Raw genomic sequence first — 24,992 nt, 5'->3', positions numbered from 1 at the left:
AGAGTGCCCCCTGTCCTAACAGTGAAAACAGCCCCACACACAACCTGCTGGGCTCAGGGTTACTCTTTTTTTTTTTTTTTTTTTTTTTTGCTGCAAAAAGCTTTACTGTTTCCCTTTGGTCCAAGACTTGGGAGAGGGCTCCAGGTCGGTTAACAAGCTGCCCAGTGGCTGCAGAGAGAGGAGCTCCTCAAAGGCCGCTGGGCTCCAGAGCCTCCTAGTGCTGCTTGAGTCTGAGCCTTTGGAAGAGATACTGGCTTAGCCCAGCCTGGGGACCAGCCAGCCTGTGGAGGTTAGTCAGGTGGTCGCCCACCTTCTTGTCGAGTTTCACCTGCTCATCTAGGAAGTGGCTCTCCAGGAAGTCGCAGAGGTGGAGATCTGCGCGGGTGGGACCCAGGCCATGTAGATCCAAAAGGTCCTGGTTTGGGTTCTCCATGAGAATGGTGGCTTCCATTGCATCCTGGGTGTTACCCCACTCATCTCGAGATGGCTTCTGCACGTCCTGGACGAGGGCGAGGCAGCCGCACTGGTTTTGCATTTTCAAGACACGCTCTATGCCCTCACACTTCTCCTTGGCCAATTCGCAGAAAAAGTGGCCTATGCCCGCCAGAGGCACCTCATCGCGGTCGAAATAGAAGCCCAGAGAGAGGTAGGTGTAGGAGGCCCGCGGATGCAGGTTGACCAGGCGGTTGACAGTGGCTTCTATCTCGATGGAATAATTCTGACAAATCTGGGAGCTCATGGTTGATTCGGTAATAAGGAGTTAAGCTCAGAAATGGTGTTGGTTGGTCCCAGTGGCCAAGGATAGCTTGAGTGGCTGATTCTGAAGATTGCGACTGGAAAAAATGTTGGGGGGTGGTCGGAAGCTGGAGCAAGGGGCGTCCCTGTGTCTGTTCCATCCAAACACTGTTGAAGAAAGAGACAGATCTGCGGGGACCACCGAGCGCACAACTCAGGGTTACTCTTTATGAAGGGACTTGAGTAAGTGTGCCTCCCGGCTTTCAGTAAACCGTTTGAAAGGTTCTTTTTCCTTTATTTGAAAAGTCTAACACAGATGTTTTACGAAGTGGGCTGTCTACCCAGAATAATGAAGAAAAGTTTCTTAATTAGTCTTTGGGGATAAACAGTCACGATGGGGTCCTTCAAGAGAGAAAACTGAAATTAATGAACAATTATTTAAGATTGTCACTGGGTCGTGAGAAATTGCCAAACATGTCAATTATATCAAGTGAAAACGAGATAAGGTAAGAAGCATATGTTTTAAATGTTATTGATGACCTTGCTTCCAGTAAAGCCAGGAGAGTAGACATATAAGTTTTCCTTTGGTATAAACTAGACAGGATGTTTAACACCCCTACTTTCCAATTTTTCAATGTTTTCAAGTAGTTTAACGTTACAGGGAAAGCGAAACATTAAAAAATGTATAAAAGCACGTCCAGGGGAGCGCTTGTTTCCCCTCCCACTTCCAGCTCATATTGGGCTCGAAGGGATCAAGATTCTGTCCGTTCCTTCACCCCCGTCTGCGTTTCTTTCTCTGAATTTTATAGAATACTCTCTCACATGGGCTTCCCTGGTGGCGCAGTGGTTGAGAGTCCGCCTGCCGATGCAGGGGACACGGGTTCGTGCCCCGGTCCGGGAAGATCCCACATGCCGCGGAGCGGCTGGGCCCGTGAGCCATGGCCGCTGAGCCTGCGCGTCCGGAGCCTGTGCTCCGCAACGGGAGAGGCCACAACAGTGAGAGGCCCGCGTACCGAAAAAAAAAAAAAAAAAAAAAAAAAAAAAAAAAACCACAAAACTCCCTCACGTTATGAGTACGACGTTCAAACGCCTCAGTGAGCGCTATTATTGTAAAATAGGTCCTGGTACCATGAGAAAGTAAAGAACGAAATACACAGGGGAATTCTAGAAAAACGAAAGCTTCTGCATAAGAAGCCCGGAAGCGCATTCTAAGCTTTTTCCTCCTGGTGCACCAGACGCCGCATCCGCGGCCGGAACACGCATGCGCTCCAGGAGGGTCGGAAAGGGCGGGGTTCGCCCGCCCTCTTGTGGCCAGAGGCGGGCAGCGCACAGAGGCCGGCCGCCTGCTGAATCACTGGAATTGAATTTTCAGTTTCATCTAAATTACCTAAATTTGTGGGCGTACATTGTTCATTGCACTCTCTTATAATACTTTTCATTTATGTAAAGTCCTCAGCAATGTCTCCACTTTCCATTCTAATTTGATTATATTGCGGTTTTCCTCTGTCTTGGTCAGTAAAAGTAAAGGTTAACCTCAACCTCCGGATCAACCAAGCCTTTATCCCACTGGATTGTATACACTGAGCACCACCCTGTCGAGACGCCTTGTTGTCCTCATCGCTCTCAGAAGGTAAAGCACTCCCTCCACTCTCCCACCCCCCTTCCACTCTGGCCTCACTGCTCACTGAGGACGACTTGTCTCTGAGGTTCAGTAAGCAGAGTTCTGCAATGAACCCCTAACCGTCGGCCCCACAGAGCTTCTCAGTGACGCTGGTGAACCCTCCTACCAGCACATTCTGTATCTCAACGGAGGGTCTTCCCGGCCTTCCAAAGAAGCAGAGCTTGTACATTTTCCAGCCCTACATCCTCTACTTGCTCTGGATTGCCCACTTCTCTGAGCCTAGCAATTCTGGCATCTCTGCTCAGCAAAGAGCCATCTATTTCTCCAAGCCACCAAAAGCCCTTCTTGCAGTGTGTTAGCACCACCTCCTGGCATCCTCAGCAGAGCGTGTAAACACTTATCACAGAAGTGTGCTCCTTTCCAATACACTCTCCAGCACTCAGTTATGTGTTCTACACTCCGTGGTCCAGCATCCTCGGGATCCAGACCCATACTCTCCTGGTTCCTACAGACACAGATTGGCCAGGCCCACGGCAACTGAATCTTCCTCCCTTATCAAACCCAGCGTTTCCCTGGTCGACTTTTGTAGTGACTGGACCCTAGTAATTGGTCTAGTTATCAGGAGGGGAGGAAAGAGTAGACTGCACCGGTTTTATCACAAAGTGGAGGCCTTAGTCTGCATCATCTTCAAACAAGACTGGTAGGCGTGGGTCACATTTGCAGGCCCAGAGGGACTGGTGTTTCAAGGTGTTTGCCCACATCAACCTGAATGTCCCCATCCCAAGTCTCAGGGTTTCCTCCTTTCCAAACAAGGTCCTGACCTTGACATAGTAAACTTTCTGGGATTGAGAATTCAACTTATCTGCAGTTATGCTACTCTTACGTTTTTGCCATCAGGCTTCAAGAAGCCCTCTGATTTTCACACTTTCCCTTTACTCGGTGATTAACCACCCTCCACCTGTCCTTGTCGATGGCTCCCAGTAATAGCCACTCAATTCCACAGTCTGGAAAATTGCGACCTCCCCCAAACTCCTAAAGATCTAAGATGCAGCACCCACCAGCGGTTCCCTCCCATCAATATCCCATCCTGGTTCAACACCAGGGACAGTTTTAATGATTGTGTCACTACAGCCTGACATGTGCTATCAGTAGTCCATCAATCACAAGTGATAGGGTCCTCACTGACAAGCTGACGAGTGATCTCTCACCCAAATCCCATCTTAGAGTCTGCTTTCCTAGGATCACGGCTGGTACCGCTTGTCATAGGGTAAGATTCCATGGAAGCAGATTCTGAGATGGAAATCACGTGTAGAGGTGTTATTGCATAGCGTTCTCTAGAAAAATACCTATTAAAAAGTGATACCTGGAGGGAAGAGTGGGCGGAGGAAAAAGTTGAACTGCTGTACAATTGCAACAGAGGCCTCATTTGATTCTACAGGGAACTCAAACTAGGATGGCCCTTTAGAGAGACTGCAAGTTGAGACAAGGGGGCAAGGTCTTTGAACCCCTGCAGCGAGCACCACTGGAAGTGGAGTGCCCCTGGGGAGGACGTGTGACCTGAGAGGGGCAGCCCCCTTCAGCCAGGACAATTCCCAGGGAGGTATTCACACACTGGCAGCTGGAGGAATGGGCGCCCCAGCCCTGAAGGGGGACCCTGGCAGCCCATCACAATGTACCCTATCTGGTGTACTAAAGTTTCCAGGTTCAGTTGTTGATTTCTCTCTGCAGTTATATCAGTTATTGCTTGGTATCTTTTGAGGCTTATTTTTAGAGATATATATTTATGATGGATATATCTTCTCTGTCAAGTTTTATAACTTTTATAGGTAGATGTCATGCTTATCTTTTCCTAATGATTTTTTAAGATTCTATTTTGTCAGACATTAGGATTATGACTTGCATCAGTCAGGGTTCAGCCAGAGAAGCAGAACCAGTAGGTCATACATACTAGGAGGGTTTTTTTTTTTTTTTTTTTTTGCAAGGAATTGGCTTACTCGATTGTGGAGGCTGACTAGGCAAGTTCAAAATCGGTAGGGCAGTCTGTCAGGAAGGGCAGGCTAGAAGTTTTGTCCAGAGTTTCTTCTTCATCTAGGAAGCCTCAATTCTGCTTTGAAGGCCTTTCAACTTATTCATTCAGACCCAGCCAACTTATTTCAGATAATCTCCTTTACTTAATTCATCTGAGTTTACGGGCTTTAGCCACACCTACAAAATACCTTTACACCACCACCTAGGTTAGGGTTTGATTAAACAGTGGGAGACTTAGCCTTGCCAAGTTGACACATCAAAGATCATCAAACTACCCAACTTTCTTGTTGTTCAAATTTGTCTGGCGTGGTTAATATTAAGACTCTCTGACACTCCACCCATCATGAGATGGGGTCTACATCAGACTCCACTTGATTCTGCACAGACTTGTGACTGCTTTGACCAAGAGTACAATGGAAATGATGCTTTGTGACTTCCGAGGTTATATCATAGTCAGCTTTGGAGCTTGTCTCTTGTTCACTAGAACACCTGCTCTTGAAGCCCAGAGCTGCCATCTCAGCTGCTGGCTGAGTCCTTCATGCCGAAAAGGCCACGTATAGGCACTCTGGTCATATCCAGGCTGAGCTCATCTTTGAGCCATCTCAGCCAGAAGAGGAGGCATGTGAGTAAAGAAGACATCTTGGAAGTGGACCCTCCCGGCCATCAAATCATCTCAACGGAGGTTCCAGACACAGTGGAGCAGAGAAAATCCACACCCACTGTTCCCCTTCCAGATTCCTGACCCACAGAATCCAGGAGCATAATAAAATGCTTGTTCTTTAACTCCATTAAAGAGTTTTGCCAACATTATCTAACGTTGGTTTGCCAACACAGCATTAGATAATGGGACCCCCTGAATGTTTTTCTATCCTTTTATTTTCAAGCATTTTATGCTGTGAGTCTTTCATAAACAACGTGACGCTGGATGTTGTTCTTTTTTCCGATCTGACAGTCTCAGAATCAGACTCCTGCGGAGGGACTCGGAGCCTTTACGAGTGAATGGTTATGAGCAGTAAACCCCAAACCAGCACTTCGGGTCTTTCTGCCTTAAGACCCACATCTTCCCTGTCCATCCTTCCTCCGTGAACTCTGCCACCAGGTTTTCTCTGGTTGATTAGCGCGGGGCTCCAACCGCCCCCCGCCCAATCCGCATTCCCTTTCCCCAGATGCTGTAGCTCCCCGACCTCCCTCCCAGTCGTCTACCAGACCTGACTCTGCTCAGGCAAACTTTAAAGTTCCCTCAGAACCTCTGCGGCTAACAAGCAAGTCCCGGCAATGGGCGGAGGAGGTTGCCATGGAGACGGGTCCAGGGTCCGCAGGTCTGGCAGGGAGGGCCGGGCGCGGCTTCCGATTGGCTCCGAGGGTGCGCGGCGTCCTTCCTGCGCACATGCGCAGTGGCGCCGAGGCGAGGTCAGAGTGGAGTCGGGGCGCGGTGGGTTCCGGGCCGGGCTTCCCAGGACCGGCTGCACGGGCGGCTCCAGCCGAGGCGCCGTTCTCTACGGGACGGACGCGGCGGGGCCGAGGCCCCTCCGCAGCGCGGGACCGAGCCCGCCACGCAGGCGCCGCGCCCGCCGCCATTGTTGCCCGGGGCTTCTCGGGCCGCTCGGCTGCGCGTCCCCGGTCCGGCCACAGGTCAGGATGCGGGCGGCCTGCGGGGTCGGGGCTGCGGGGCAGGGGCTGCAGGGCAGTCCCCGCGCAGCGGCCCGCGAGCCTCAGACTGCGGAGTTAGGGGGACCTCGCGGGGGTGGGGAAGCGAGGAGTGCCTCTGCCCTGTAGGCCTGGTGCGCAGCCGGCTTTGGGGGACACGACGGGTTGAGGGGGCTCAGAGCTGGAGCCCGTGGACAAGTGGTGTCGGTTCTGCTCCAGGTCAGGCCTGCAGTGAGGTTTTCTGCGGGAATCCTGGTTTCAAATGTATTCCTTAGGAATTGTGTCCTCTAGAAGCTCTTCACGGGCTTCAGGTTACACCAGTCTGCTTCTTTCCCGTGCCCAGCCCTCTGGTAGTGCAGGGCTGGAACAGTCTGGCATTGATACGCAGAGCGGGTAAACGGCTCGCCCTTTTTCCCTGACCGTTCCCTTGGGAACGTTGAGCTCTTTAAGGAGAAGTTCTCCTCCCAGTTTTTTCTAAATAACAGATTTGCTGTGTTTTAGAGGCACTTCAGTCATTAGTTTCTGTACCATCAGTGACTATAATACTGAAGCTTTTGTTTTTCTGTAAAAAATGTTTGTTTCAACAAGTTAGAAGTTTGATCTGTCTTTTTGCTTTGCTTCTATCACCAGCCTTTTATGGCAGCCCCAACCCGTGCCCAGGGCACGTTGCATCTATTTTACAAGTCTTAAGGATATCAGGGAGGTAGAGTACGGTAGACTCTCAGTGTTTATTTGTACACTGTGGGTCGCCTGCCTATTACTGTTTGTGCGTATGGCAGAGCCCACCAGGAGTACTTGACCTTGTGCCTGTTCTTGTGTTTCAGGGTCTCTTAGCCATCCCTACAAGTTCTGGGCTCAGAGTTTGTAAGGAAGACTGCTAACTCTACCTTGCCTCTGTCCTGTCCCTGGCCGCAGCAGCCCTTGGTAAATGCCTTTGTGGTTCTAGCATGCGACTTCAAGCATTCGGCTCACTCCTGGAGAAATAAAGGCTGTTGCCGGGTTGACTCTCCTGTGTGTAGCCATGTTCTCCCCGAGCAAGAGGACGACCAGTTCGTCACGTGCCCAAGTCCTTCTAATGTGGAAGCCGGACAAGGCTCAGAGTGGACCCCGCAGTGCTGAGAAGGAAACGCTCGCCTCAAGACTCCTGCGTGACACTGAGACCTGTCGGCAGAATTTTAGGAATTTTCCATACCCAGACCTGGCTGGTCCTCGAAAGGCATTGAATCAGCTCCGAGAGCTCTGCCTTAAGTGGCTGAGACCCGAGATTCACTCAAAGGAACAAATCCTGGAGCTGCTGGTCCTGGAGCAATTCCTGAGCATCCTGCCTGGGGAGGTTAGGACTTGGGTGAAGTCCCAGTACCCGAAGAGCAGCGAGGAAGTGGTGACTCTGGTGGAGGATTTGACTCAGATTCTAGAGGAAGAAGGTAAGACTTGTAAGGGCAGAGAGAGGAGGAGTCCTGGGTGGTCCGAGAAGACAGCCATCACGTCAGAGAGCAGCCCTTTGAGGTGATTAGGAAAACGGAGGTCAGGGAGTGAGTGAGAACAGGCTTCACTGAGCCCCGTCCCACCTGGCATTCCTCTTCCAACTGCTCGGAACCCAACACACGTTCTGTAAACCCAGAGGACGTATCATAAACAGTGGCCAGACACAACCAAATTACCCCTGTGTGCGCCCTCAGGAAGTTTCCCTGCAGAGGTTTGAACCATTCTACGAATAAATCATTTGCTTTGTGAATTGGGTTTTATGGTAACATACTTCCAAATATGTAGAGAAGTGTCCAGAGAATATTTCTTTACTAAGTAAAAAGACAGCTCACAAAATTTCTATCATGCAAGGGTTTAGTAGAAAACTGAATTTGGTACATATTCTGAAGCATCCCAGAGCAGACTTCGTTTTTGAAGCCTGCTCAAAACAGGACAAGTTTCAGGATAAGTCATTGCCCCTTCTCTCTGGTTCTGTGAAGCAGGGGCTTTGTTTTTGGTTTCCTTCTGATTCCTCGCTTTAAGAAAATGTAGGCTTCTCTGGGTGAAGAGTTTCCTAGGCTATTCAAACAGGGCTGATCTCCACCACGGTCTCTTTCTCTTCGCTAGCTGTTCCTCAGAGCTCCACCCTTTCCCAGGAGACCCCAGAGGAAGACCCCAAAGGAAGACAAGCTTTCCAGGCAGGGTGGCTCAATGACTTCGTGACCAAAGTGAGTGTCAGTTTCTTCTGTGATTTTAAAATGCCTTCCTAGTGTGTGAGGACATTTTCTAACCTGGCCCTCTACCTTCTGTGACCCCAGAAGTCCTATGAAGGACCTAAGCCTCAGGTTTTCTCCTTAAGTCACCGTGGCCTGTTAAGGTAGGTGAATGCTTTGTATAGGAAATGGGATCCATTGCTTCCCGTGATATCCCTTTCCTCACTTTTTTACTTTAAAGCAGTGGTAGTGCATAGAGGTTAAGGATTCACCTCCACAGCCACATGGATCTAGATTTACTTCCCGGTTCTGCCACTGAACCTGTGATTTGGGGCAAGACACTTAACCACTCATAGCCTGAGTTACTAAGCTCTAATGAATATTCCTCTTAGATTGTGACAATTAAATATTATGAGACCTGTTAGCCTGGATTACAGTAAGTGATCAAGAAGATCACAGGAAGATTAGACAATAGTTATTATTTTTCTTTGTTAACAAGTAATTAAAGGCCATGTATTGTTTGATGTTACTGTTTATTATGAGTTTGTGTTATTTTAAGGAAGAGCAGCTCAGGCCATCTTAAGAGAAAGGTTTACTGTAAAATACACTGTAAAATATACATGGTCTGAAATTGGTAACCAGAGTAAATTATTATTTGTAGATAATATGAATGTTTACAAAAAGAACCTAAGAAAATCAAGGGAAAAACTGTTAGAAACAATAATAGAGGATTTGAGTAAAGTGACCACGACAGAAAATGGCATAAAAAATTAATCACTTTCTTAAATATACATAAAAATCAGATAGATGCAAAAATGAAATAAAAGGTTCCATTCACAGTATTACCCCCACATTTAAAATAACTACGACTAAGCATAGTATAAGCTTTGCCGTCCTGTGTTATTCTGTAGACATGAAAGAAGCCTTGAATACTGTAAGACTGCCAGCTCTCCCTAAATTATACACTTACATGTGATTTGAAAAATCCCAGTACAATTTTTTAAAGAAACTTACAGAGTTTATTTGAAAAACATGTGGGAGTAAGCAAGAATTTTTTTTTTTAAACAAAGGAAGGAAGAGCAGAGGGATGCTAACTTTACCAGACTGTGAAATGTATCTACAGGTACAGTAGTTCAGTGTGGTTATTGGTACCAGTTTTATTTTAGAAAGGAAGAAGGGGGACTTCCCTGGTGGTCCAGTGAATAAGAATCTGCCTTCCAGTGCAGGGGACACGGTTTCCATCCCTGGTTGGGGAACTAAGATCCCACATGCTGTGGGGCAGCTAAGCCCACATACCGCAACTACAGAGCCCACGCACTCTGGAGCCCAAACACCACAACCAGAGAGTCCACATGTCGCAACTACTGAGTCTGTGTGCCACAACTAGAGAGAAGCCCGCACGCCACAACGAAGAGCCCACGCACTGCAACAAAAGATCTGCATGCCACAACTAAGACCCAGCACAGCCAAAAGTAGAGAGATAGAGAGATAGAGAGATAGATGATAGATAGATAGATAGATAGATAGGAGGGAAGAAGGAAGGGCTCTGCATTCCATCATAGAGCACAGAAAATATCTTAAAATGTCAAACTGTAACACATTTAATTTATTTGTAAGGCAACGCTTGAAAGTCAAACCATTCTCTCTGTGTCATCAATGTTTAAATCCTTTTATTCTTTAAGATGGAGCCACCAACGCATGCACTGAAACTGATGTATTCTACTTTGTTTTCAGACTTCCCCTCAGGCCATTCAGGTCTGCTTATCCATACAATGGGTAAAGGTGTTGACTAGGTAATTTTTAGGGTCCTACCAGCGCTCAAGACTCTGGTTTCCCCCACCACACACACACCTGTGCTGTCGCTGTCCCCTTCCTACTAGTTCCTGAACCAAGTTAAGTCACGTTTGATGTTTCAGGAATCCATGACATTCACAGATGTGGCCGTGGACATCACCCGGGAGGACTGGGAGCTCATGCGTCCTGTGCAGAAGGAACTGTACAAGACTGTGACGCTGCAGAACTACTGGAACATGGTTTCTCTGGGTGAGCGTCGTCCATGCCCGGCCCTCCTCCCTGCATACACACCCGAGTCTTTCTCCCCTCAGCTGTTAAAAATGGTCGGGCCTAGAGGTGAGCGTGCTTGTCCGTTCAGGCACAGAAATGGCAAAGTTCTGCTCCCTTTTCCCAAATGAAAGGTTTCTAAGTGAAAGGTCATCAGAAGGTACGACGCACAGCCTCCGAGGGCCACCACCCGACGCCGCACGCTGCCCAGTGCCTCCTTCCCCGTGATCTCTAGGTGTGCATCCTCCAGCGTGCAGGAAATTTTTGTCCCAGCTCCGAAAAGGACAGTGACCTCATTCATGAGGTCATGTCCGTGAACCATTCTTTTCCCGTAGAGATCTGTCCTCATGGGTAAGAAGTCAGGTAGGAAAACTTGAACAACTGTTTATCTCCAGGTAAAACTCACTCTGTTCCTCCCGAACAGGACTTACAGTGTACAGACCAACCGTGATTCCCATATTGGAAGAACCATGGATGGTGATAAAAGAAATTTTAGAAGGCCCTAGTCCAGGTGAGAGAACCACCAGCCGATGAGATTCTTTGTGCTTAAGAGCCTGTACTGTCCTAAGTATGGTGAGATGTGTTTTCGCATGTGGCCAAGTCACTTGGCACAAAGACATCCCAGCCTGTTGAGAACACTGGGCTGCTTGGCGTTGCTTCCTTACAGAGGCTGTCTTCGGAAGAGATTTTCTAGGTGTCATTTTTACACGCTGCCAACCCAGCCCCAACCCCCCTCTTATTTTGTGCTTCTCCATGACCCCTGGGTTCCCTCCGTTAGAGTTTTGTCTGGGGCTTTCCGTGTGTTTCCTCCCTCTATTTTTAAGCATGCATGAATGTCCCCTAAAATCTTAAATTTCAAACCTTCTCAACTTCTTTTTGAGTTTCTTTTATTCTGTTTATTGACAAAACCCTGTAGGCCCCTGCCTCCACTCTCCTCATTCCTTTCTTTTTTATGTTCTAATTATTGAAAAAGATAACATGTTTGCAAGATCAAAAATTGTAAAAATATATAAAGCCAGATCTATGCAGACAGAAGTCCCCACCTGTTTGCCGCATTCACCTGGTTCCTGCATCTGTGTTGTCACCTGTGGCTCGACACCTAGAGGTCACGTGACTGTTCTATTCCCTGATGACCTTCCAGTGAGGGTTCTTAGCATCCGCTGTGGATCCTTGCTTTATTACATTGCTGGTTGCAAAATGGTGATTTTCTAATTCCACCATCTCTTCTAAATGATTAATCTGTAAGGAATACCTATCCCTCCCACCCCGTTTTTATGTGTGTATGTCACTATGGACTAGTGGAATTTTAAAAAATTCAATGTATTGTGAGTCCGTTAATTCCAGTGGTGGGGGGGGGGTATTTGTTTTTGTTGCTCAGTTGTCCCAAATTTCAGCGATGGGAGCCTTTCAGATCAAGTCCTTCTGAGACGTCCCCATTAGTCTTTGAGCATTTCCTTGCTTTCTGGCAGAGAATGGTCTGTGGGCTCACTTCATGCCTACCTTAGACCTGGAATTTCTCTAAGGAACAGTGGTTCATCTTAGTGGGGATTAGTGATGAGAGGCCAGGATCTGGGCAGTGAGTGCGCTCACTACTCTGGGTACCATTGCTTCTAGATCTGTTCAGTAGATAGAGCTGTGAAGTGTGTGTGTGTGTGTGTGTGTGTGTGTGTGTGTGTGTTTGTAGGGTTTTTTTTTTTTTTTTTTTTTTCCTGTGGTACGCAGGCCTCTCACTGTTGTGGCCTCTCCCATTGCGGAGCACAGGCTCCGGACGCGCAGGCTCAGTGGCCATGGCTGACGGGCCCAGCCGCTCCGTGGCATGTGGGACCTTCCCGGACCGGGGCACGAACCCATGTCCCCTGCATCGGCAGGCGGACTCCCAACCACTGTGCCACCAGGGAAGCCCTGTTTGTAGGTTTTTTGAATCCTGAGTTCATACTGGTGACTTGAATTCAAATCTAGCACCACAAGGGCAGTCTATCTTGTACCTCCCCATATCTGTTTTCTACTTCCTTTTCCACAGAATGAGTCATCTGGTTCCCAATATCAGTATATCTGCTCATTTGCTTTGTCATATAGTCACACAAAAATGGTTTCAGAAGTATATCATTATCTCTCAGATAACAGACTGCTCAGGTAACGTTCAAAATTCCTTCATGTCCTTAGAATATATTCCACTAAAGATATAGAGGATACTGGGTTCAGAGTTAACTTGAATTCTTCCTTTCTGGTTATCTTAACAGTTTGATACACAGTTAAACTTGTTTGATTACATTTGTATTCAAGTTTAGTATTTTCTTGTTTCCTTATTTAATTTTACATTTTTGAGTATGTAAAAACATTAACGCAGTTCAAAAGTCAAAACTATAGAAAGGTGTACACTCCCATCCCTTCTGCTTTGTTCCCGTCCACTTCCTGTAGGTTACAGGGCTCACTTATCTCTCTTTTATCCTTCCTGTCTTTCTCTTTGAAGAGATAAATCATAAATATAGTCTTATCTCTCCTTTTGTATACAAAAGAAGTACACTGTACTCTTTTGCATTTTGCTTTCCTATTCCCTTTTTTTTTGTTTTTTTTAATTTCAGCCGCTGCCTTCTAGTATGTCTACCAGTATTGATGCTGGAATCTAGCATTAACAGCAAATTAAACAATAATGACAATATAATACTCTACTTTAGAGTGAATTGCTTAACTTTTTTAAAAAGTTAACTTTATCTGGTCATCTGGTATTTTGAGGGTCCTACTACTTGAAAAGCTGGTTCTTCTCATAATTTATGGCCTATTTGCTTTAGTTGGCAGAATGACCCAAAATATACAGTGAATTCTTTAGGGAAAGAGTTCAGCACACTCTCAACACTGAGAAAACCCATGGCAAGATGGAGCTAGGCCTTTGCTGGAGTCAGGACCATCTTCTGGGAGGTGCTGCCCATCTGGGACCACTTGAGGTTTTTTGGTGATTCAGGTTGAATTAAGGCTGTAAACCCACAAGAGGGGCAATTTATGATTATGTATTTTGGGGGGAGATTTTGCTCCCACCAAAGAGCATAAAACTGAGAAAGGCAAGGTCCTCTTTTCCTTCTGTAGAGGTGAGGTGTTTGGGTTTTGTTTGTTTTTCTAGCCTGTCCTTATACAGGGTGTAGCACAGAGTGTGCAGACTCCTGCCAGCTGCCCCAGGTTGGCTGCAGGCTTTGTCTTCTGGCCCCCGAGCCCCTTGCACCCTCAAGGGGAAGCTGAAGGTCGTCAGCAGGATGGAGGAGTGTCTCAGGAAGCCAGCTTCAACTTTTTCTGACTTCTGGTCTTCCTGCTCTCACTTGATTTTTGGCTTTGAGGATTTCACTTTCTTATCAGGTCAGAGACGTATAAGTTGAACCTTTGGTTAGGGCATCTCATCAGTCATACCTGAGGGAATGGAAACTTTGATGATTCACAAATCGAGCAGTAGTGTTGGCTTTCGATGGCCGTTCTTGTCTCAGAACTTTATGGTCTTTACATCATACGGGACCCAGCCATTCTTTCAGGTTCAGCCCAAACCAGATCTGCGCTAAAAGTGTTGCTTCATTACCTGGTCAACACTGATCTCTTCTGCTAGAAATATTACACCACTGTTTGATATTTAACACTTCTAATCGGTCCTTTCCAGTTAGTTATATACACATATTTAAGCCCTGCTTAATGATCTTAATTTCTGAATTACCAGTAAACTGACTGGTTTAAAAATGTGTGCTTTTCTGAAGGAAATGTAAAAGAAGCATAAGCCATTTCCAGAGTTTGCATCTGAGTTGGAAATACAAGAAACACACCAAACTGTGAAATAATAATATAAAGCCAAGTTCTGCCATGGGCCCAATATTTTATTAGGTTGGATCATATGAAACTGGTGATATTCAGCCAGATTGACCTACAAAAAAGGCAGTTTCATATGATGCAACCTAATCTGTACTTTAGGATTCTAAGAAGGAGGAGAGAAACATGAGCTGGGCCATAAGCATCTTTTTCAGTAGGTGGAGAAGGTGTCATAAGAGAAGCCTGGAGTCTGGAATTAGTGGCACCTTTAGAAGATTATAAGGACATAGTTCTAAGTTATGTGGATAACCTTGAACTTTAAGCTGAATATGAGTTGTGATAGAGGAGGGAGTACAGTAGAAAAGGATAGATTATTTGGGGTCTCAGTACTGAGTGGAGGTATTTTAACTTTTCTTTCTTTAACTTTTGTCCTTTAAGCCGCTGATCCTGAAACTTCAGTGTGATTCAAACCTCCTGGAGGGCTCAGCCCCACCCCCATTTTCTGACTCAGTATGTCTGGGAGGGGCCCAGTCACTTGACATATTTCAGGTGACAGTGATGCTCACGCCACTGGTCTGGGGATTGTACCCCTGAGAACCATGGCTTCAGGCTGTAAGAGTTACTAGACGTATTAAAACACGGAACACACACCGTGAAACTGCCTCCAGAATATTACGTACAGTGTGCAGGGTAGATTGGAAGGAGTGGTGACAGTCAGCCTGCTTTATGACCCATTATGTAAATTACAGCTTATATGATTATAAATGTTTGTGTAATAAAATTCATCCCAGGTTGTCCCACAGTTTATCGTCTGTTTTTACTTCTTAGCTCTGTCGCCTGACCTAACCTATTCTATTAACTCCACACTCGTGTTGAATAGGGAGGAGCCTCTCCTTCTTCAACAATTTACTCCTGTTTCCTGCCCTCTTATTCTCCTTTCCCAAGCATTAAGGACCATGTTATGAGGTTGTCAGAGCCATAGTCTTTTTAGGCATTTTATTTATGTTCATTACTTTGTTTCTGCTTTGGCAGTTTCCTTTCTCCAAATAGAGGAAGACTTTTTATGTACTTTTTAAATTTCAGAATGGGAAACAGAAGCCCAAGAGTGTACTTCGGTGGAAAATGTTTCTAAACTCACAAAGGATGGAACCAAGACCATCAAGCTGGAAGAACCCTATGACTATGATGACAGATTGGAGGGGCAAGCAACAGAGGCCTTCAGGAGAATTCCCACCAATGAGAGAGATTTCAGTTTGAAGTCAGTCCTTTCAGAAGAAGATGATTGTGCAGAAGACTATAAATATGATCTATATAGAAGTAATTTTGAAAAGCATTCAAACCTAATGATACAGTTTGATACCCAACCAGATGATAAAACTTCTGTGTACGACGAAAGCAAGGCCACCTTCAGTCACGTCTCTTATGGTATTGTACACAGGAAGATATACCCCGGAGAGAAGCCTTATAAGTGTAATGTGTGTGGGAAGAAGTTCAGAAAGTACCCATCCCTCATCAAACACCAAAGTAGCCATGCCAAAGAGAAGTCTTATGAATGTGAAGAATGTGGGAAAGAGTTTAGACACGTCTCATCCCTCATTGCACATCAGAGGATGCACACTGGAGAGAAGCCCTACGAATGCCACCAGTGCGGGAAAGCCTTCAGCCAACGCGCACACCTCACCATCCACCAGCGGATCCACACGGGAGAGAAACCCTACAAGTGCGACGACTGTGGGAAAGACTTCAGCCAGCGCGCACACCTCACCATCCACCAGAGGACACACACGGGAGAGAAACCCTACAAGTGCTTGGAGTGTGGCAAAACCTTCAGCCACAGTTCATCGCTGATTAATCACCAGAGAGTTCATACTGGAGAAAAACCTTACATATGCAACGAGTGTGGGAAAACGTTCAGCCAGAGCACACACCTCCTTCAGCATCAAAAGATACACACAGGAAAGAAACCATATAAATGCAATGAGTGTTGGAAAGTGTTCAGTCAGAGCACTTACCTTATCCGACATCAGAGGATTCATTCTGGAGAGAAGTGTTATAAATGCAACGAATGTGGAAAAGCCTTTGCTCACTCCTCCACTCTTATTCAGCATCAGACCACTCACACTGGAGAGAAATCCTATATATGCAATATATGTGGGAAAGCCTTCAGCCAGAGTGCAAACCTTACCCAACATCACAGAACACATACCGGAGAGAAACCCTATAAGTGCAGTGTGTGTGGGAAAGCCTTCAGCCAGAGTGTACACCTTACTCAGCACCAGAGGATTCACAATGGAGAAAAACCCTTTAAATGCAATATATGTGGGAAAGCATATAGACAGGGTGCAAATCTTACTCAGCATCAAAGGATCCATACCGGAGAGAAACCCTATAAATGCAATGAATGTGGGAAAGCGTTTATTTATTCATCATCACTTAATCAGCATCAGAGAACTCATACTGGAGAAAGACCCTATAAGTGTAATGAATGTGACAAAGATTTTAGCCAGAGAACATGCCTTATTCAGCACCAGAGAATTCACACAGGAGAGAAGCCCTATGCATGCCGTATATGTGGTAAAACCTTCACCCAGAGTACAAACCTCATTCAGCATCAGCGTGTTCATACAGGTGCCAAACATCGTAATTAATGCATATGGGAGACTTCATTTAGGTTTTAAAACTTAACCATTTAAAATTCTATTTTGTATTCTGTGTTAGAAACATTATTCAAGAGAAGTGCAATATGGGTTAGATTATCACTCAGCAGAAGTATCAGAATTAGTGATGTGGATATAACCTATTTAAATGTACTGTGAAATTTAAGAAGAAAACATTCACTTCTTAACCTTTATTTGATACGTTTAATTCATTCCAGAAATAAGCCCTAGGAAAGTAAGAGTACTCAAAATCCTGTAACTCGTCAACTCTTACCATGTTTCAAGTACTTCTTAAGGAGGCCTTACGAATGTAACTTGGGAAAGCTTCCATCCAGTAGAGCTTTCACACCAGAGAGTAATCCTGGGGTAACAGAAAAAAAGCTGCTTTCAGGCCTTTAGTTCTTCTCAGCTTTGAAGCCTTAAATATGTAAAGGTCCCTTCCCCCTTTTTATTTCCCTTTTCCTATTATACCATAACTGCCATGTGGAGCCAGTAGGTTTGCAAAAAAAAAAAAAAACACAAAGTTGAAAGTATCTTAACAATTTCTATGTGACCACAGTTTAATTATGCTTTAAATACTGAAACATTAAAGAAAGAGAAGCTTAATGAAAGATGATCTGTTAGGAGAAGCTAATGTGTCTATAATCCTTAGACGTGTACAAATTTACAGGCAAAGATTAAACCCCCAAGCTTAATATTTAAGACATATTAGACTTAGTTTCACTAGCTTTTGACAACTGTCATCCAGAAGGAAAAAAATAAGAATACTTTTTTGTGTGTGTGTGGTACGCAGGCCTCTCACTGCTGTGGCCTCTCCCGTTGCGGAGCACAGGCTCCGGACGTGCAGGCTCAGCGGCCATGGCTCACAGGCCCAGCCGCTCCGCGGCATGTGGGATCTTCCCGGACTGGGGCACGAACCCGTGTCCCCTGAATCAGCAGGTGGACTCTCAACCACTGCGCCACTAGGGAAGCCCAAGAATACTTTTTTTTTTTTTCCACCTGACTCCAAAATTCATACCTTAAAGTTCCCCTGTGACTTAACTGTAGAAAGTCTGTTTCTTCCTTTGAAACACGTTTCTTGAGTGCCTGCTGTGCTCAGGGCCCAAACTTCCTAACTGGATTCTTCCAGGGCTTAAATGCCGAAAACCACAGCTGGTTTAAGCAATAGAAAGCTTTCTAAAGTAATGAAAGATAAAGTCAAGGACATGATGTTAACCAGTACGTCCTGGAATGAACCTAAGAAACCTGCTAAAATGGGTTGCCAGATGCAGCCCCATTATCTTAAGGAAGTAATGAAAGCAGCTATTTAAATAGTATGAGGAAAAAACAAGTAGTGGAAAATAGGTTTGAGTTCAGTGCAGAAAGTGGGTTGGGGGAAAAAATTGAAGACGTAAGGGTGAGGAAAGATAATACAGAGGCAACTGTTACAACTGAAGTGTTGCTGGACTTGGTTTACCTAAGAAAATGAATGACTACTTGAATTAAAAAGCAAAATTCAGCCTGTTTATAAGAAGAAACTGAAACTGAAATGACTGATTTCAAAAGGATAATTGAAATTGGTACTCCTTGTATGTGTAAGTAAAATAGGGATTACTCTTAAAATAACAGGGAAAAAAGTTTCATTGGAAAAAGAATTGACGCAGAAACTATCATTGATACAGTAATCATTCAACAATAATAACTGAGTTTGCGGGGTCCCAAACAGCATAAAAGGAAAACTGGTAGAAACGCAAATAGAAACGGGTGAAAATACTATTTACTATCCACAGCATTGCACTCAGAATTTAAGACCATGTCCTGAGAGCTGACCTTCCTCTTGTTCTTGTTTCTTTCTTCAGTGCCTTGCATATGGTAGGTGGTCAAGTTATGTTGGTTGAATTAATGAATAAATAAGTAGTCAAGTTAGACTTGAGTAATAAGGTAGAAGTAACTGATACGGAGTGAAATTGGCAAAATTTAAAATACTTTTTGGTGCATACATGCAAAGAAATATTTAACAAATATTGGTCATTTGTTAGTGACAGGAACTACTTAAAAATGAAGAATGAGAATCCCCAAATCTTAACAATGGGGATATTCCTGAAAAATCATGGGACATCTTTGCAGAGGAAGTTTTCCTGAGCTAGGTGAGGAAAACCTGATACAAATTCTGGTGTCATAAATACCAATTTAAGCATGTGTTGACCATGCAGCTTCATTTGGACGTTGGAAAAACCTGGTTGGCCAGGGGCGGGGGGGGGGGGGGGCAGTGGCTAAGGACCTGGGGTACCAACATCTTCAAGTCTTTCTTGTTGAGTGTTTTCTTCAAGAAGTTGCTTTCCCCTTGTCCTCCTAATAGTTAACCTTGATGTCACGGAATCATCCTTCACAAAGTGCAGATTTTCTCCAGGTTGCATAATACTCAAATTATGCTTATGCCATAGTTATCATGTTAAAAAATAACCATTGTATTTAAGATGCAGTTTTTATAATAGCACTTCATAACTTACACAACGTTGTTTTCTCCTGGAATGAATGTGTGGAATGTTACAGTCCATAGCGCCTTTCTTTGCATTGATTTGTATTTCCTACCTTTGTGTGTTTTATGTAAATAATGCATTTATAAGGTCTTCCACTGAAACACTGAGGCAACTGACGCTCTTATAAAATAACAATAATAATAATAGTGGAGAATCCGAGATCTTTGTGTTTTTCCCACTTTTACAGTTGCCTGATCCACGCTTTGAAGTTTTGTTGTTTTTTTGGTTTGGTTTTTTTTTTTTTTTTTTGCGGTACGTGGGCCTCTCACTGTTGCGGCCTCTCCCGCTGCGGAGCACAGGCTCCGGACGCACAGGCCCAGCGGCCATGGCTCGCGGGCCCAGCCGCTCCGCGGCATGTGGGATCCTCCCGGACCGGGGCACAAGACCATGTCCCCTGCCTCGGCAGGCGGACTCTCAACCACTGCGCCACCAGGGAAGCCCTGAAGTTTTTTTTAACAGGCAGTCTTATTTCCAACTTTTTATTATGAAAATGTGCAAATATACAGAAAAGTTAAATAATAATAAAACAAATTGTATATCCACCTAGATGTAAAAATTAACATTTTGCCATATTTTTTACTGAACAATTGGAAAGTAACTTACAGACATTTCACCTCTAAACACTAAGCATGCATCTCATAAAAGCAACCACAGTAACATTATGTACCTCAAAAAATGAACAGCACTGATATCTAGTGCTCAGCCCATGTTTCCATTTTCCCTATTGATCCAGTCTCATTGCAAGCCTTACACATGATTGTCTGTTCCATCTACCTGGAACAGCTTCCCACCTTTGATTTTTTTCTAGGACTTTTTTTTTTCTCTTTAAATAGAGCAGATCAGTTGTAGAATGTCTGACTTTCAGGAGGTACCTGATTGTTTACATGTGGTTTGTTTTTCTTGTTCCTGTAGTTTCTGTAAATTTGCAATTAGGGCCAAAGGCTTGGTGTATTCAGGTTACAAATTTTTGACATTAACGCCTCACAGATGTATTTCATATTGCATCACAACAAAAGCCTCATTAATATCTGGTTGACTCACTATCTGTGATGCAGAATTTGATCGCCACATCTTCCCAATGTAAGGTATGTTTTTACTGTTGCAGTTAATAGATAGCCTGTGCACTGACACCAGCAGTGCATGGATAGCCCGTTTACCAACAGCCTTGTATCTGGTGGTTTTGGGATCCAATGATGATGATCCTTGCCGGAATCAATCATTTCGTCAAGATTTGCAAAATGGCGATTTTCTTTATTTGTTTTGGTTGCGCCATGTGGCGTGTGGAATCTTAGTTCCCGACCAGGGATCGAACCTGTGCCCCCTGCAGTGGAAGCGAGGAGTCTTAACCACTGAACCATCAGGGAATTCCCCCTGCAAAATGGCAATTTTCTATCATTCTTTTTACATTTACTGACTGGCATTCTTTAAGGAAGAGCTTTCCTTCATCGGCTGGGAATGCACGTAGGGTCATGCTCAAGTCTTTCCTTAAATTACCAGTTTTCAGAGGCAGGAGTCACTGGCAGTGATGACGAGTGATTCAGTGTGTCACAAACAATTATGATCATTGTTTCTGATGCTCTAATTATCCCAGATTTGGCCAGTTAGAACCCTTCAAGTAGCCCTTTTGTCCTTTGACATTACCCCTCCAATCTCTGGGCATTTAATGGCCTTTTTTTATTTTTTTGTAAATGTATTTATTTATTTATTTTTGGCTGCATTGGGTCTTCGTTGCGATGCACGGGCTTATTGTGGTGGCTTCTCCTGTTGCAGAGCACAGGCTCTAGGCGCGCGGGCTCTAGAGCACAGGCTCAGTAGTTGTGGCGCACGGGCTTAGTTGCTCCGCGGCCTGTGGGATCTTCCCGGACCGGGGCTTGAACCCGTGTACCCTGCATTGGCAGGCGGACTCTTAACCACTGTGCCACCAGGGAAGCCCTGGGCACTTAATGGCCTTTTGACAAAGCCATCTCAGGTTCACCTTGCACTTTAAATGCCCCAGGTATGACATGACCCATTTCTCCAGGAATCCCTGGCTCTTTTTAACAGGTAGGAATTTAGAAACCAGATCTGGGCAGTGGGCAGGCTCACTGCTACTGGGCGTGCTTAGCAAGTGGGCTGAGCCCTTCCAACCATTGAGTCTGCATAAAGGCAACTCTGCCCTCAGTTTCATCAGTTACATAATATCTATGTAATGGGAGACATAATTACCTCCCAGACAAAGGACTCTGGGAGCAAACAAGTCTTGCTGAGCAAACTAAACTGGAGAGAACACAGTGTTAACGCTTACTAGGAAAGCAGCAAACTTAACCACGAAGTCTTTTGCCAAGGCCATCAGCAGAGCATTTCCAAAGGACGGGAGCATGTCAGTCAACCTGGCAAGTGGGTTAAGTAGAGGGCAGTTAAGAGCAACGAAGTAAGGACACCAGCTATGTTGTGTTTTAACTATGAACTTGATGATTTACTGTGTTGATAAGTTAATCACACTCCTTTCCCATCACATTTCCTTAAGGCAGGTTTCTGATCTAAATTTGAATTCTGAGAGTCTGTTTCATGCAAAGTACTAGTTTTTCTTGCTAAACTTTTATTTGGTCTTTAAAACTTAAAGCCATTAGTTTTCACTCGACGCTCTATCTTCCGGCCGGTATGAATTCACTTGCATGTGCCTGTAAATGTACTTCCAGCCCTCTATTTCCGTTACTTTCCTCGTGGCGCTCTATTTCACTATAATTACCCCACCTCAGAACACTATAACCATTGAACATGGCAAGCATGTGCACTGCGGTGATATGTATGCATGTGTGTGTAAGCCTGTCAGCAGCATTGAGTCTGCTGTGTAGACGGGCAAAGTGAAGCCCAGGATGCTGACCTGAGGTCACGTACACAGTGTGACAGAACAAGGGTTGGAACCCATGGCTCCAGCCCTTAGTTGAGTTCTTCCTGTAAAATATTTTTAAGTGAGAATATATATATATATATATATATATATATATATATAGTTAAGTGAAAACTGAGAACACAGAAAGTATGTACCTAATTACGTATTTTGATGAGATTAGAGCATTGAAAGCTTTTTGTCTCCCCGTGTTTTTTAAATTCAAATCTTTATATGAGAAGAGCCCAGAAAACGATGCACTCCCCTCCCCCTTCCCATTCTGGTCTCCCACCCAGATCTTTTCCCGGTTCGGCAACCACGTGGTCAATGACCACCTGGACCATCGGATTTGGGCTTTACCCCTCCATGTTCCGGTTCATTCTTCTCTATCCCAACAGCCACTACCTCATTTCAGGGCTTTCATCAGCTCTTGTTTATTTTGTAGCCAGCTAAGTGTTCACCCTACCCCAGATCTTGCACCTCTCACTGTATCTGCCACATTTGCCAAAGTAAAGACATCTAACCAGGACCACCACATGCAGCTGTGCAGGTTGAGGAGTGCATGTGACTGTGTCACCATTTGCTGAAAAGCCCTCAGTATCTCACCGTCCACAGCAGTGGCTCTCACTCTTAGCTGAACATCAGAATGACCTGAGCAGCTGATTAACTTCATTTGGGATGGGACCTGGACCTCAGTGTTTCACTGCCCAGGTGATCCTAATGTTCCAAAGTGGAGCAAGGGCAGAAGCAGCGAAGCCAATTAGGAAGGTGTGTTTACAGGTGATTCAGAGGAGAACTCGTGGTCGCGGTAGAGGTGCTGAGAAGCGACCCAGCACGTGGTGTGTTTTGCAGGTAGAATACAGGACTTGCTGGTGACTTGGACTGGGGTGTGAGGCAGAGAGGAGCCATGGACGGCTGTCGCTGCTCCCAGGAGGAGAGACTGGCGTATTCACTTCTGTATCTCCTACACCAAGCACAGCACCAGGCACATGGCAGGAAGTAGGCCCTCAATAAATGTTTGATGAGTGCATCTCTGCAGGAACCTCTGCACAATAATCAAGATTGTTTCCTCAGAAAAAAGAATCATTTTACATGTCCATCCAGAACTGCAAAGGGTCTGGGATTTTACTTGACTTCCAAGATAATAAACTAGCCTGTTATTTTCACGGGTGCTGGCACAAGACATGCGACTCCTGGGTCAAAGACAAAGAACTTTGTTACTCGTGGCAAGAGCAGTAGCCAGACTTCATATCTGAGCCAATTACCCTTGCTTTCCCTCATCCCCACCCCAATCACAAGAGGGTACCGGTGGGCCTAAATGGCGGGACTGCATCACAGGAAAGCAACATTTGGGGAAATCACTCCTTTTATAGTGAACGGCATGCTCTGTCCTGGGACACGCTGCTCGCTGTAAACACAAGCCTGAGAAGTGGCCCAGGTAAAGATACCAGCACAAACATGTAGGGATACTCAGGGCCGTGGCCTTATTGTCTCTCCCAAGAATGCCCTTCCACTGAGAAGGGGGGGTCGTTCTTGCCTACAAGTAAGAAGAGAGGAAGCAAAATGAAGTTGCCTGTTCCAAGCCTACGGAGTAGAGGCCTTTTCCTCAAGAAAAATCTTAGGTCATACTAAATCAGACCTACACCCAGAAGTTGAAAAGTAATGATCTCACTACACCGTACGCTGATTTAAAACTACACCCGGACTACTTGATCTCATTTCTGAGCATCATGCTTTACACTAGAGTGTAATACATTACATGAAACTTAAATGGTTGAAAAAAATTAGAATATCTCTTGACACATGAAATTCAAATTTCAGCGTCAATAAATAGTTTTACTGGAACACAGCCACACTTATTCCTCTAAATATTGTCTATGGCTGCTTTCCTGTTGCAAAGACAAAGTCGTGGACCATCAAGAGACCTGAACTATTTACCTTCTGACTCTTCACAGAACAAATCAGCCGACTCTTGCGTCTGCACAACAGGGTGCGGGCTGAGGTCCACCGGCTAAGCGAACACCAGACGAATTAGCAAAAGGAGCAACACTCGGGGTGTGCAGAGGAGGGCGAGAGCACTCGGGGTATGCAGAGGAGGGCGAGAGCGCTGGGACAGAAAAGCCAACCGGGAGAGCCCTGGAGCACGGAAGCGAAGGGTACAGACGCGCGCAGCCGCCAGTCCGGGCTAACACGGGAGGGGCGGCCGGCTGCCCACGAAGCGAGAGGCCAGGGCTGCCGAGACCCGCGCCCGAGCCATGCCGCCCCTGCCGACCACTCCCTGCCTGGCGCCCAGGAGCCCCGTCCCCATCCGAGCGGAGGTCCGCGGGTCGTCAGAGGTCCTCCCTTCCCAGAGCGGCCGGGGTCACGGACTCGCTTTCCCGTCTTGCGGAAGGAGACGTGGGTGAACTCGGCACCCTCTCCTCTAGTTATTCAGCCGTTCACTCAGTACACAAACGGGGAGGTGGCTCCTCGGTACTGCGCCCTCCTCCCACTCTGACTGAGAAATTCTCAGTAAGCCGGAGGGGCTTCGATGCCCACCTTCCGCACGCCCCGAGCGGGGTAAGTCCAGCCAGAGACGAGGGACCCTCGCCCGCTCCGGACGGCCCGCCGTCAGGCTGAGGGGAGAGAACGGCCAGAGACCGCGCTCACCCTCTACAGGGAGGGGTTCGGACCAGAGCAGCCCTCCCGGGACCACGGCCCATCCGTCCCAACACCCGCTGCAAACGCCCAGCTTCCGGCTTGCAAAGGATTCTCGGTTGCTGGGCGGGGCCAGGCGCGCGGGCGTTCCTGGGAAATGCGGGCGGCACCTCCCTGCGCAGGCGCATCGCCTGTCGTCGTGGCTCTGCCCGTCGCCACTTATCCCCCCGCGCCGTGCGAGAGCACCTGCTGGCGCGCTGC

General features: G+C 46.0%; 2 protein-coding genes across 2 annotated transcripts; one reads left to right on the top strand and one right to left on the bottom strand.

The window, feature by feature from the left end:
• Window positions 1–214: 214 nt before the first annotated feature.
• Window positions 215–746, bottom strand: LOC307177485 (ferritin light chain-like; the record flags this gene model as incomplete). Its single annotated transcript, XM_079904666.1, has 1 exon — window positions 215–746. Exon 1 carries the CDS (start codon window positions 737–739, stop codon window positions 215–217), a length of 525 nt encoding a protein of 174 aa, XP_079760792.1. The 5' UTR covers window positions 740–746.
• A 5,070-nt stretch (window positions 747–5,816) lies between these two features.
• Window positions 5,817–18,897, top strand: ZNF287 (zinc finger protein 287). Its single transcript, XM_079905690.1, has 6 exons — window positions 5,817–6,016; window positions 6,856–7,455; window positions 8,123–8,223; window positions 10,125–10,251; window positions 10,694–10,780; window positions 15,133–18,897. The coding sequence occupies exons 2-6, from the start codon at window positions 7,053–7,055 to the stop codon at window positions 16,695–16,697; spliced, it is 2,283 nt and encodes a 760-aa protein (XP_079761816.1). The 5' UTR covers window positions 5,817–6,016; window positions 6,856–7,052; the 3' UTR covers window positions 16,698–18,897.
• The last annotated feature ends 6,095 nt before the right edge of the window (window positions 18,898–24,992 follow it).

The sequence above is a fragment of the Stenella coeruleoalba genome (genome assembly GCF_951394435.1).
Source record: "Stenella coeruleoalba genome assembly, chromosome: 19".
In the NCBI taxonomy this organism is placed as follows: Eukaryota; Metazoa; Chordata; class Mammalia; order Artiodactyla; family Delphinidae; genus Stenella; species Stenella coeruleoalba.
Note: the sequence above shows the minus strand (reverse complement) of the source record. Positions and strands in the feature narration are given on the sequence as shown.